The 12,721-nt window shown below is 38.2% G+C and overlaps 1 protein-coding gene across 1 annotated transcript; it reads right to left on the bottom strand.

The window, feature by feature from the left end:
- Positions 1-633: 633 nt before the first annotated feature.
- Positions 634-12,631, bottom strand: LOC125485729 (gamma-tubulin complex component 6-like). Its single transcript, XM_048609956.1, has 6 exons — positions 12,226-12,631; positions 9,006-9,833; positions 5,826-5,989; positions 2,685-2,895; positions 1,540-1,713; positions 634-765 (listed from the first exon to the last, which is right to left on the bottom strand). Exons 2-6 carry the CDS (start codon positions 9,753-9,755, stop codon positions 634-636), a joined length of 1,431 nt encoding a protein of 476 aa, XP_048465913.1. The 5' UTR covers positions 9,756-9,833; positions 12,226-12,631.
- Between the last annotated feature and the right edge of the window lie 90 nt (positions 12,632-12,721).

The following is a 12,721-nucleotide window of genomic DNA, read 5'->3' as shown; positions in this document are numbered from 1 at the left end:
TGTGTTCATCCAGCTCTACACCTTGTTACCTCAGATTCTCCAGCCTCTGCAGTTCCTACTATAACTGAAAACTCTTTATAGTCAGAAATTAGAAAATCAAATAAAACAGTTAATTAGATTAATGATCACATTTAGATATCTATATGGAAGTGAAAAGTTTGGGGCTGATGTGGTACCATGGTAATTACCCTACTTTTGAGTCAGAGGCCCTGTTTCAAGTTCCAAATGCTTCAGAGGTGTGTCATAGCACTTCTGAACAGGCTGATTAAAATATTTATGGCTGGAAGGTTGGCAGATTGCGGAGGTGTAGGTTGCTTTACAAATTAAGCATTGGTCTCATAATAAGATATCATCTAAAAAGTATGTTTAACCAAATTGTATCTTTAGTATTAAATCTGGTGTTACCAGTAAACACAGTATGCTTTAGGTATTTGGAATTGATGGGCAAGACAAAAAAAAAATTAACGACACGCTAACTGAAAATAATGTTCATTAAATGTGTTAATCCAAATGAAATCACATTTATAGCTTGAAAGTAATAAACAGATATGAAAATTGAAATATTCCTGTTTTGAGCCTGACCTACAAGATAAGAAACTTTAATATTCTAAAGTACACACTGTACAAAAAAATTTACACTAACCTTAGCTGGCGCCCCAGTTTCCTGAACAGAAAGACGATAGGTAGAAGGCTCAATGATGGAGGTGTTGATAACACACATGCTCTATAATATTGTAGATACTTCCTCAATCCACTTGTAAAAGCCTAGTAAAATAAAAGTATAATGTGTTGAATTTGTTTTGCATGCTCATTTTGTACTGGTGTATTAACACTGGTACATTTCAAAGTTCAACTTCCACTGTGCTCTGAAAACCAAGATCAGGGTAATATACCTCCGCAGTTGTAAATTGTTTGACCTAACATTTCATGAGCAGTTTTGCCTTTAAATCCTATGCATTGCAACTGAATGTAATGTCCCAAGCCTGACATCTGACAATGGAATATAGGTGCAAACTTTTTGACCAAACTCAGTAAAACATTTCAAAATGTGTTCTAATCCTTGCCCTATTGGGCAAACAGGAGTCTTGCTACTAAAACTGCAAAGGCTATTTTGATTCATAGAATTTGTAAATGCCATACATCAAGAGTATAACTTACTTTTAACTAGGTAGCTAAATGTTCTGCCAAAAAGCAGATTAGTAAGGATGTGAACTTAACCTTGGAGTTAAAGCAACAACAAAGTAGTGCTATACTATCGTGATCAAATTTCCTAATAATCTATGGATACTGAACTAATTTGCTATTGAAACGAAGTTGCTGGAAAAGCTCACCAGTAAAAATTAAAAACCTGAGTTCTGAGGAAGGGTCACCGGACTTGAAACGTTAACTCTGTTTTCTCCTCCACAGATGCTGCCAGACCTGCTGAGCTTTTCCAGCAACTTTGTTTTTGTTCCTGATTTACAGCATCCATGGTTCTTTTGGTTTTAATTTGTTACAGAGCCTGACAAGAAAGAACCCAATTGTAAAATTGACTAAAACCTGAAAAACAAGGCCTTTATTGTACGTGGAGTCAAGGATTGGCTGAAGCGAGAAGTGACTGAGCCGGGTGTAGTATGTTCCATTTTCAGCCAATTCAGAGAGGAGGTTATACATACTCTCAGGGGATGTTCCAGAGACATACACGCCTTGTTTAACTACAAACGCCTGGAGAGACTGAAGAGACAGAAAATAAAAAGCAAATCACTTATATATTGGTTGAAACATACAGTTGAATTAATTTTCCACAATTTCTGATTATATTACTGCACTACTGTTTTGTAACTAAACACCAACATTTAAAACAAGATAATTCCAGTTGTTTGATGATCTTGGCACTTTTAATATTTTTGACTAATTCAATTATTTTAATACAGGAAAAGATAATATGTATTTTGTGTACACTGCCATTAGTGCTAGCATCAACCAAATGTCTGAAGTTTTCCTACATTTCAACTCATTAGAAATATCATAAAAATATGAGTTTTCACCCCTTCAAGATATTCTGAATCCTGCAAAATAGAATAATCCAGTAGCATTTGGATTTAGAAATTCAGGATGATCAATAAGCCCTTATCTGTACAGTTCATAACAAAGTCAGGTGTGTGTGTCTGTGTTTGTGTGTGGCATGTGTGCGTGTGTGTTTTGGAAAAGAGAGCAAAGTTATAGCCATATCTAATGGGAACTTCAAATGAAACTCATTTTCGGAGAGTGGCAAGGATGCCGAACCTACTGCCCTATGGAGTGGTTGCAGCTAAGGAGATTGATGCATTTAAGGGCAATCTCGATAAATAAGTCAAAGCAAGGAATGGGGAAAGAATATGATAATACAGTGAGATGAAGAAGGGTTTACAGGAGATTTATGTGAAATATGATCATCTGCAGAGACTAGATGAATTGAATGGTCTGTTTCTGCACTATGAAATTCAACGTAAAGGTTAAAAACTAGAACCTCATTCTATTTATTTGGATTTATCACTATCCAACCAAATAAAAACTGTTTTAAAAGTGTTGCAGTACATTGTAACAGCCTCAAATGTACAATATCAAACATAATGCTCATTAAACAGAAAATATAAAATGATTGGTTTTGACAAGAAAATGTAGTTCATTACTTCCTAACTACAGTTACAATACAAATCTTCTACCTGATTCAAAGAAAAAGTCATTGACGCTACACCAATGAGGACATTCAGCACATCTTTAACTAACTCAGTTTCTTTCTGAAGTATAGCTGGCGTTGGCTGCAGCAGCGTACCACCAATAAGCTGTAGCTCACTTTCGCGTAATTGGTAGAACCTGTCAAAAGCTTCTCGACCTGCTTCAGTAAGATAGGGCTCCTCTTTTTTACCTGGAGGACTAAAACAGAAAGACATCTGATTTTACTATAAATTAATCAGCTTAAATCAAATTGTTTCTGAGATTAATGATAAGCTAAAAATATTGTTGAATGGAAAGTTAAAATTCAAGTGTGCAGCTCACAGTGAATGAAGTAAACACTTTGCTTTTTCTTATAAATTTGCAGGTTGGAGTGCAGGTTTTACATAATAAAAATTAAAACTGACTTTTACATTCTATACCATTAATCATTTACACTATTAAATGCTGTTGAATTAAAGGTCTTAAACACACATATATATAAAAATGGATGGAATAACTGCACATCTAGCTTTACAGCAAAGAAGTGACCATTATTCCTAAGAGAGCTCTTCATCTCAGTAACTTCACGTAAAGATAAAATGAACACAATGCTACAGTAATGGAAGAAAACACCTACACCATAATGACCTCGTACAGAATAGCTTTGAGTGAGATTAACTAGCTGCTCCTCCACTTCCCATTGAAGCATTGTATTTGGAGCCGAGGGAACTATGTATATTAAAATAAAAACTTTGCTTCTTTTAAAACAATTCCTTTATCTGGTTAAACATGAGGATCACAAAATTAGTCAGCAGAAATTATTAGAATCAGTTGAAATACATTTGATGTATATACTTTAGATGAAAACTGCAGCTAAGTTACCATAAGTCACATCGCAAGGGCTCACTCAAATTCAGTACGTTAAGTGGAGCTTCAAGACAGCGAGGAAGCCCCATGTAGCTTTTGCCTTTAAAAGCACCATGTCATAACATGAAAATAGTGACACAGTAAATGTGAAAAATTTATGTATCTTTCAGTTTGTTCACATCTTCCACTGCCTGACCTGGTACGTTAAGAAGCACTGAAAAACACTGGGAGTTAGCTCTAGAAAAATGGTAATCTTTTCTCTACTTAGCATGCCGTCTTCAGATGAGTCTGCCATTTTGTCAATGCAGTCAAGCATTTTTTACATGTCTTCTTACAGCAGTGCAAAGTCCCAGGACATCTCTACAGCCTTTGTGGCTTCAGCTAGAAAAACAGGTGAATGAGCAGACAGGCATCCATTGATGACCCTGAAGAGTCCAAGGTGGCAATCTTCTGTTTCTTCCGTTCATATATTTTGTCCACTTTTCTGATCCATTCCTCAAAAAAAAAAAAATGCCAGCGGGTGTTCCAGGCAATTTTGTTTGCCTCATACTGGACAAGTGGGGTCTTGAAATTCACAAAGTAACGTGGCTTCTTAGACTTTCCTATCACAAAAAGCAGCAACGTTTTCAGCCATCCATTTCAACGCAGGCCACAGCAGAAACACATTCCTTGCTTCACTTTCTACAATTACACATTTCAACTTTGAAACATTGAAAAGTGATCTAGTAATGGACTGTAAAACAGTCCAATTTCACCTGTGTGAGACGTGTCTCTTGGTGTATACTCATTCAGGACATGATCAAGAAAATTTTGTGTTATTGCTGCAGGCTTGCCTGTGATTTCACACTTCTGAGTGGCCTAAAATCATCAGAGTAGTTGGTGTGGTCATATGGACTGTGCACAAGTTCAAGTAACCAGTTACCAGCCCAGAAGTTTGAGATAACACAGGCATCCTTTTGTTGGATTTGCTATTTTGCCAGCAGAATTTTGAGTTATCCAATTGTGATTCATCAAGATTTCACTGTACTTTAAGAATAGACTATCGCAAACATATAAACTTACAAATTGCAAATCAGATGGCCTGAATGAACGGTTTTCACATTAAATGACTGTGTCAAGTGAGTTCAATAGCTTAAGTGCTTAACCATACTGAAAAATTTAGAGATCAAATGAGCCCATTTTTGCGTTAAAGTGAAGATGTATAACCATCAAACAGTATTAGAGGCTCTAATTCCTGGTTTAAGATACAGTCTCAAGTTTCTATGAAGGTAAATATCAACATAAAGGCAACTTATTACTGAAATAGAGAGAAACTTGAGAGTGCTTCAGTGCAAAGGCATCTGGGTGTCCTCATGCATGAATCATAGGATATTAGTATGCAAACACAGCGAGTAATAAGGAAGGCAAGTGGAATCTTGGCTTTTATTACAGCATTAAAAAAAAGGGAAGTGTTGCTGCATCTGCACACAGCATTAGTGAGATGGCACCTTGAATATTGCTTAGAATTTTGGTCCCTTTGAGGGGGGATATAGTTTCACTGGAGGCAGTTCAGAGGAGGTTCACTAGAATGATTCCAGAGCTGAGGGGTTTGTCTAATGAAAAACGAATGAGCAGTTTAGGTCTAAACTCAAGGGGCTGAATTGCCCACTCCTGTTCCTAGTTCTTATGTTACATTATAATTTAAAAGCCTCTGAAAAAGTATTTTATGTATAACATAAATCAATACTATGCAAATAAGTGCCTTGCTGCTCTTCTCTGCTTCTGTGCAATTATCTTACTTCTAAATAATTATCTTGTTATTTTAATCTAAACATTAACTACTGGACCTTTGTTGAGTAGTCAGGCAAATGTAGTGGTCATCCCAGAGTCTCCAGTGCATTGTTGAAAGATAACTGGTGATCCTACAACATACTACCCCACTCTTGGTATGCAAAAGCATGCAGGTCTCAGTTCATACCAGAGTTAATCGATTTATGAAGTCTGCATTTTTGATGGAAATTAAACTTTTGAGAAAGCTGGAAGTTATCTGGCATAATTAAGCAATATTTTGCGTTTGATAACAAGCAGAAGAAATATAGTTACATGTATAGGGGAGCATCTGTTTTATGGTTCAGTAGCCTGAATTGTATTTATAAGTGATTCATTTTAATCTAATCACAAAAAAGTGCCTCTACATGGTGAGCAGGGAATTGTAAGATGTCTCTTTGTTGTTAAAGGTATTTATTAATTGTAGGATGATCAAATACAGAAATAGCTATCATAAAAATCCATTTTCCACTTACCAGCCAATTAGTTCCCAACATCTATATTTGCTGGGTTCATAAGTCAGCACTGCACTCCATATATCAATGTCAGGTGATGTACTGGGTTCTGACTGGGAATCTGGAGTAAGGTTGGATGCTGACTGAAATCCTTCATCTTCTGACTGGTCAATGCTTTGAGGAACCTGTGTACGTATAGATTTTAAGGTTCATCTCAATATAAATATTGCTACATTAGAAAAATTGTTGTTTATAATAATACTTTAAGCATCAAGACAAAATTCAGCTCTCCCACAAACACAGTCCCAAAAATCACAAACTGAAAAATTCTTAACTAGTTAAATGGAACTCACTTATTTTGAAGATTTCATTTATATATTGCATTGAAATAACTGTTATTTAAATAAGGTTAAATTATCAAGAAATAAATATTTTAAAAATTCAATTATAATTATTAATCTAGATTAACAGAAAAATTTGGATTTGGCACAAATACACATTCCATAATTCAATGATTAACAGTTCATCAACGCGGAAAATAAACTGTCAATACTTGAAGGTAGTATCAGTAAATGGTACGTGTGAAACTGAGCCAAATCAACTCATTATAATTCTTGCATTTCATTTGCATAATAATCTTTCTCCCTTGCTAGATACCTCAAAGATATATCATTACCTAGTTTCCTTCTACTAGAATGTTGTATTCAGGACCCAATTCTTGTCATCCTGAAGTCCTGTCTCTTCAATGGCTATCAGATCCACTTTATTTACTTCAATGGGAGCTATCAATTCATTTGTTTTGTTATAAACGCTATGCACATACAGACACAGAAAATTAGTTTTATCTTTTTGCTAGCTTTGTACATTTAGTCTTCATTGGTGCTGTATTCTTAGATTTTAAATCTGACTCTATCCCCTTTCCTTCTCTGACCCTCGTTTCCTGTATAGCTATTTTCGTCTCTGACCTTGCCTCTAGTCCTTGATAGAAGTCTTTCCACATTTGATCCCTTGCCCCCATTATTTCATTTAAAATCCTCTTTGCTTCCCGAGTTACGCAATTCTCAAGAAGAACAACTGCAGCATGGCTCAGGTGTTGAGTGTCCTAACGGTAGTGCAGTGACTTTCAGCAGTCCACAAACCAGATCCCACTTCTCCTACACCAATCTTTGAGCCACATAATTCCAGTTTAGAGGAGCAAAAGAGGCTGAGTCACAAACTGAACTTCAAAACTGAGGTGACACCTCACCAACTGTTTTAATTAAATAAAAGTAAAAGTCTCTGAAGAACAGGCCATCACGTCACGTAATGTCGCGACGGTGGCTCAGTAGTTAGCACTGCTGCCTCACAGTGCCAGGAACCTAGGTTCAATTCCAGTTTTGTGCGACTGTCTGTGTAGAGTCTGCACATTCTTCCCGTGTCTGCATGGGTTTCCTCTGGGGGCTCTGGTTTCCTCCCATAGTCCAAATATCTGCAGTAAGGGTGGATTAGCCATGCTAAATTGCCCGTAGTGTCCAGGGATGTGTATGTTAGGTGGATTATGTATGGGAAATGCAAGGTTACAGGGATAGGATAGGGGTGTGAGTCTTGGTGAGATACTCATGAGAGAGTTGGTGTGGACTTGTTGGGCCAAGTGGCCAGTTTCCACACTGTAGGGATTCTTTAGAATGAAACTGCACATGGTTTGGGTGATAATTCAAAGATTATAAACTTTGAGGTTCTCCTTTCTAATTTATTGCCTAGTTACTAGATAGAAATAGGAAAGAGATTCTGGATAGGAGCTATGTTGTCTGATTGAGGTATATAAAATGTTAAAAAAAGGATTGACAAAATCCCTGGGGTGGGGTGTGTCCAAAACTAGAGGGCAGAGGTTTAAGGTGAGAGGGAAAGATTTAAAAGGGACCTAAGGGGCAACTTTTTCACACAAAGGGTGGTGTGTGTATGGAATGAGCTGCCAGAGGAAGTGGTGGAGGCCAGTACAATTACAACATTTAAAAGGCATCTGGATGGGTACATGAAAAGGAAGTGTTTAGAGGGATATAGGCCAAATGCTGGCAAATGGGACTAGATTTATTTAGAATATCTGGTCAGCATGAACAAGTTGGACCGAAGGGTCTGTTTCCATGCTGTACATCTCTATGACTCTATGACGTAGAAAGGATGTTTCCTCATGTGGAGCAATCTAGATTGAGAGATCATAGTTTTAGGATAATGAGCAGCAGATTTAAAACAGAGATGGGGAGAAATTACTTCTCGCAAAAGGGTCTTGGAACTGTGGAATTCACTACCCCAGAGTTTTGAGGATGCTAGGACGGTGAATAAATTTAAAAGAGAAGATGGACAGATTTTTAATTAGTAATGGGTTGAAAGGTTATGGAAAGCAGACAGGAAAGTGCAGTTGAGGCCAAAGTGCAATCACCCATAATCAAATTAAATGGTGAAGTAGGGTCAAGGGGCTGAATTGCCTAGTCTCGCTCCTAGTTGTTATGTTAGTACCTACATTGACAATTACCACTGGATCCTCCTACTGCCACTGCATGTTCATTATTACTTGGTCTATTTGGAAAAATGAGAAACTTGGTGACATTAACTGCTAACAGTAAACTGCCAGGAACACAATTAAAACCAAAATATTATCTTGCTGATGTCTCTAGTTCATAAAGGAAAGAATTGGTACAGGAATCATTTGGTCACAGATCCTCTTATGTAGGCTCAATAACCCTCTACCTGCTTTCGGACCAGTCTTGTTGCGTTTCCAATTTGCTGTCAACAAATGAATAAAACCAAAAATCTTAACAGGTATGAGATTCTACCACACAACTTGCCATTTTTTCAATGCATTTTTATGACTTTAGTTTGAGTAACATTAACAATTAAACCATTTCCGTGATTACTTGTTCAAACATATTGAGTAAGTGTGCATGACTGATGGTTGGATGGCTTAAAACTTTAATTTTCAATCTTGGAAGGGCAATATACAGTTTGAGTTACTCTCCCAGATTGTATCAAAATTTTCTGTGCTTCTTTTAACTTGTTTACATAAGATTTCATATTCCAGTGCATGTTAATGAAATTTGCAGGAAATGTATGAATAAATTGATACCAGTAAAATGGGTGCAAAAATAAACATAATTTCAGGTGTAGCTTCTGAATTGTGCTCCTGCAGGGAACTTCATCCTATATCTCAATGTTATACTCACTTACCCGAATTTTAAGTCCAGTGATATCTATGTTATCTGGCACTGCAGGCAAATCCAACTTAATTTCCATTTCACAAGTACGACTACGTACAAGTGCACCAAAAAGCGACACTCGTGTTTCTTTTTCGTACTTGTCTCCAGCTAAGTAATTATGGGAGAATAATCCAATGCCAGGTAATCCAGTGCCTGGTTTTGCATCCATTAACTGAAGAGTACGTTGCACATTGTCGTGAAATTGAAAGTCCTCATTGGAATTGAAGGACAACAGCCCCAATTCAAATAGGCTCACATCGTAGTGATCATAGCCCTGAAGTTTTACATTTCTCCCAACATTTTTATTGTTCAAGAAATAATCCCTTTTCTGTGGCTGAAGTTGATATGGTCCAGTTCCTGCAAGCTCAATCAGAAGTTCCAGGACAGAATTCAGATCAGACTGTGACATGCATACTGATTTTTCTAATTGATCTGTAAGTTCTTCCAAGCGATCAGCTTCTATGCCCAAGCCTGCCACCCTCAAATTGAAGGACAGCATCAAGATTTTGTTTTTCACAGGCAGTTTGCTGATATCAGACTGATATTTTGGAGTTGCTTCATCTCGGAAAAGGTTTATAAATAGCGTATTGTAAACAACCCTTTTTAATTTTTCTTTGAATTGTCTTCGGTTGAGTCTTCTTTTGCCCAAGTAACATTTCCATGACAAGCCTGTCATCTGGGCTTCACAGAGGTCTCCAAATAATTGCGTAATGCTTGCCATTGCTGTTTCAGAAATGGTGGACGTGCCAAAGTTTAACGACACTGGTCCTTAGGTTCAGCAATTCTTTATCCTTTGAGTCTAGGGCAAAAAGAAAAAGGAAAGTTCTTAAGCGCAAAAAAAAACAATGAGCTATGTAACATCAATGCATTCAGGTTTAACAACTGAAAAAAGAATTTTCTTGTTTATAATTACTTATCATATTCCAACATGGGCAGCAAACATGCCAATGATGATGTGTAACGTTGGTTTTGTTTTCTTAATTCAAGTTGGAAGGTTCAGGACCAATTGTAAAGTCTTAAGATATGTTTTCTTCAACCACTTTCCTGCAGCAATTACAAACCAACTAAAACTACCTGAACTGTAATAGCAAAAATAATAGGGTGCCAGCGGAAGTCATGATCAAACTTTACAGATCACTCTGTCCAGTTCCGATCGCCAAACACAAGTAACTAGTTCGCATATTGGACACAATCAAATTACAGAATCAGTCTCAGAATTGGACAAAAGACTTGAAAAGCAAAAGATGTGGCTCGCTCACTTGGCTGGATGACAGGTTTACAATGCAGAGTGACGGCAACAACATGGGTTCATTTGCCACACCAGCTGGGGTCATCATGAACGTCCTGCTTTTGCAACCTCGACCCTCACCTGAGGCATGGAGCCTGTCAGGTTAATTCACCACTCGTTAACGCTCTCCAATGAGAGAGCAGCCCTATGGCAACTCAATATTATGCATTCATAGCACCGGAAATAAGCATGCTGTAATATCTCCAGTCCAGAAATCTATTGTCCAAAATCACCGGTTGCCAGAAATTTTTGAGCTCAGCCAGCAACTCATCCTGGTGCATACCTTTGTAATAGAAACATGGGAACAGCATTTGCATGAGAAAAACATTTTTATTACTGCTTTATGATGTTTATCACTTTTATGTTCCTGGTCAATATTCAATGATCTATAATCCTACAAATTCTGAAATTCAGAACTGACTTGACCCAGGTTTTTCAGAATGGTGAAACAAGTTAGCAGAGTACAAATTTTATCCTCCAGTAGTACAAAAAAAATGTTCCAAACGTGCAGTCCAAGAGGTTTTATGTACTAATTCCAATATGTGTTGAGCTGGTTACTTATTCAAAATATTTGTTAGGGCACATGGCCAATTTTTGCATACGTGATGGTGGTGGCAGTGGCAGAGTTGGAGATTTCCCACGTGTTCAAATTGCCTTCAGAAAGAGCAGACAGCTAGATGACAACGGCCTTATTCATGTTTCTTCTCCTTAAATTTTTTCACAAAGATGGATTCCCTTGGACAAAGTGATAGGCAGCTATACCCAGAAAAGTAATTGCCCTGGTAGCAACAAAAAAGTTAGAGATAGAGTCATAGAGGAGGTGAACATGTAGAAATTTTTTTGCATTCCAATCAAGATTCAGTCAGGTTACGTAAATTATGTATATCAATTTCCTAATGACAAAAATAACATTCAGTATTACCTCAATTACAATCACAATTTTAGAAGTATTTCATTTTAGGGTTCACCATTGTTAAGTACAAAATATATAGCCAACACAAATGAGAAGCGGAAACTTCGAAAACGAAGAAAACAGGAGCAGGAGCAAGTCATTCAGCCCTTCCACCATTCAATATGATCACATCTGATCATCAACTCCATACCTTGTTCCCCCTTTCTCCTTATACCCTTTGATCCCTTTAGCTATATCAACACCTTCTTGAAAACTTTTAACGCTTTGGCCTCAACCACTTTCTGAAAGAGAGAATTCTACATGCTCACCACTCTCTGGGCCAAGAAATTTCTCATCTCAGTCCTAAATGGCCTACCCATATCCTTAGACTGTGAATCTTGATTCTGAACTTCCCAGTCATTGGGAACATCCTTCATGCATTTATCCTGTTTAGTCCCGCTAGAGTTTTATAGGTTCCAACGAGATCCCTGCTTATTCTCCTAAACTCCAGTAAATATAGTCCTAACTGAACAAGTCGCTCTTCATACATCAGTCCCGCAGTCCTAGGGATCAGCCTAGTAAGTTGAAACAAAGAACTTCAGACAGATCTCTGAAACAAAAAAAGAAATTGCTAGCAAAACTCAGCAGGTCTGGTAGCATCTTTTCCGAAAGAGGCACCAAACCCCAAACAATAACTCTCTTTCTTCAGACGGATACAATCAGTGAGGTAAATCTGTTGTGTTGCAGTCCCTCCATAGACAGAACATCCTTCCTCTTATCAGGAGAGCAAAACTGCACACGTTTCCACACTGTAGGGATTCTGTCATCTATGATTACTCCAGGTGTGACCTCACCAATCGGCTGTGCAATTGCGTCAAAGCATCTCCGCTCCTAGGGAAAAGCTGGGGCGAAATTATTACGGTTTGCAGCCCCTTACCTCCCAATTAAGGGGATGTATTACACATTGACAAGACGCTGACATCGTGTGGTAGACATAATGGTAATATATACCTATGCGCAGTACCCGTAAAGGGCACATTACGGGAGGAAGGCTGGACGCAGCTTCACTCCATCCACGAAGAAGCAGTTGGTTCTGATGAAGAGTCACCGGGCTCGAAACGTTAACTCTGCTTTCTCCCCCAAGGTGTTGCCAGACCTGCTGAGTTCCGCTAGCAATTCGCGTTATAACCGGTGAGGCTTTAACCAACGGGAGGATCCAGCACAGGAAGAGGCCAGAAGAATGAGCAGAGAACGCTGGAACCGTTCAGCAGGAAGCCCTCTCCCTGTGGAGAGTAATGGGAGTTTTCAGTATCAGCTCAGACAGAGACAGGCCCCTCACGTCTAACCAAAGAGCACTGCTATACTATGCTACAAAATCCCCATCCCGGGAGCATTGTACCACCCTCCCGCCGCTCTCCAACCGTCAAACAGCAGGTGGACCCCGCCCCTCAACCGCCACGGTGTCTCCGCCTCCTTCACCCCATCAACCAATCGAATAACTCAACCC

This window comes from Rhincodon typus, chromosome 22, assembly GCF_021869965.1.
Source record: "Rhincodon typus isolate 14 chromosome 22, sRhiTyp1.1, whole genome shotgun sequence".
NCBI lineage: Eukaryota > Metazoa > Chordata > Chondrichthyes > Orectolobiformes > Rhincodontidae > Rhincodon > Rhincodon typus.
This window is presented reverse-complemented; position numbering and strand designations above follow the sequence as displayed.

Coding starts and splice junctions, on each gene's coding strand:
- LOC125485729 (XM_048609956.1), bottom strand. CDS start 9,755: ATGGCAAGCATTACGCAATTATTTGGAGACCTCTGTGAAGCCCAGATG. Junction 5,990..9,005: donor TCACTGGACTTAAAATTCGG/GTAAGTGAGTAT, acceptor ATACGTACACAG/GTTCCTCAAAGCATTGACCA. Junction 766..1,539: donor ATAAAGGCCTTGTTTTTCAG/GTTTTAGTCAAT, acceptor TTATTTTACTAG/GCTTTTACAAGTGGATTGAG.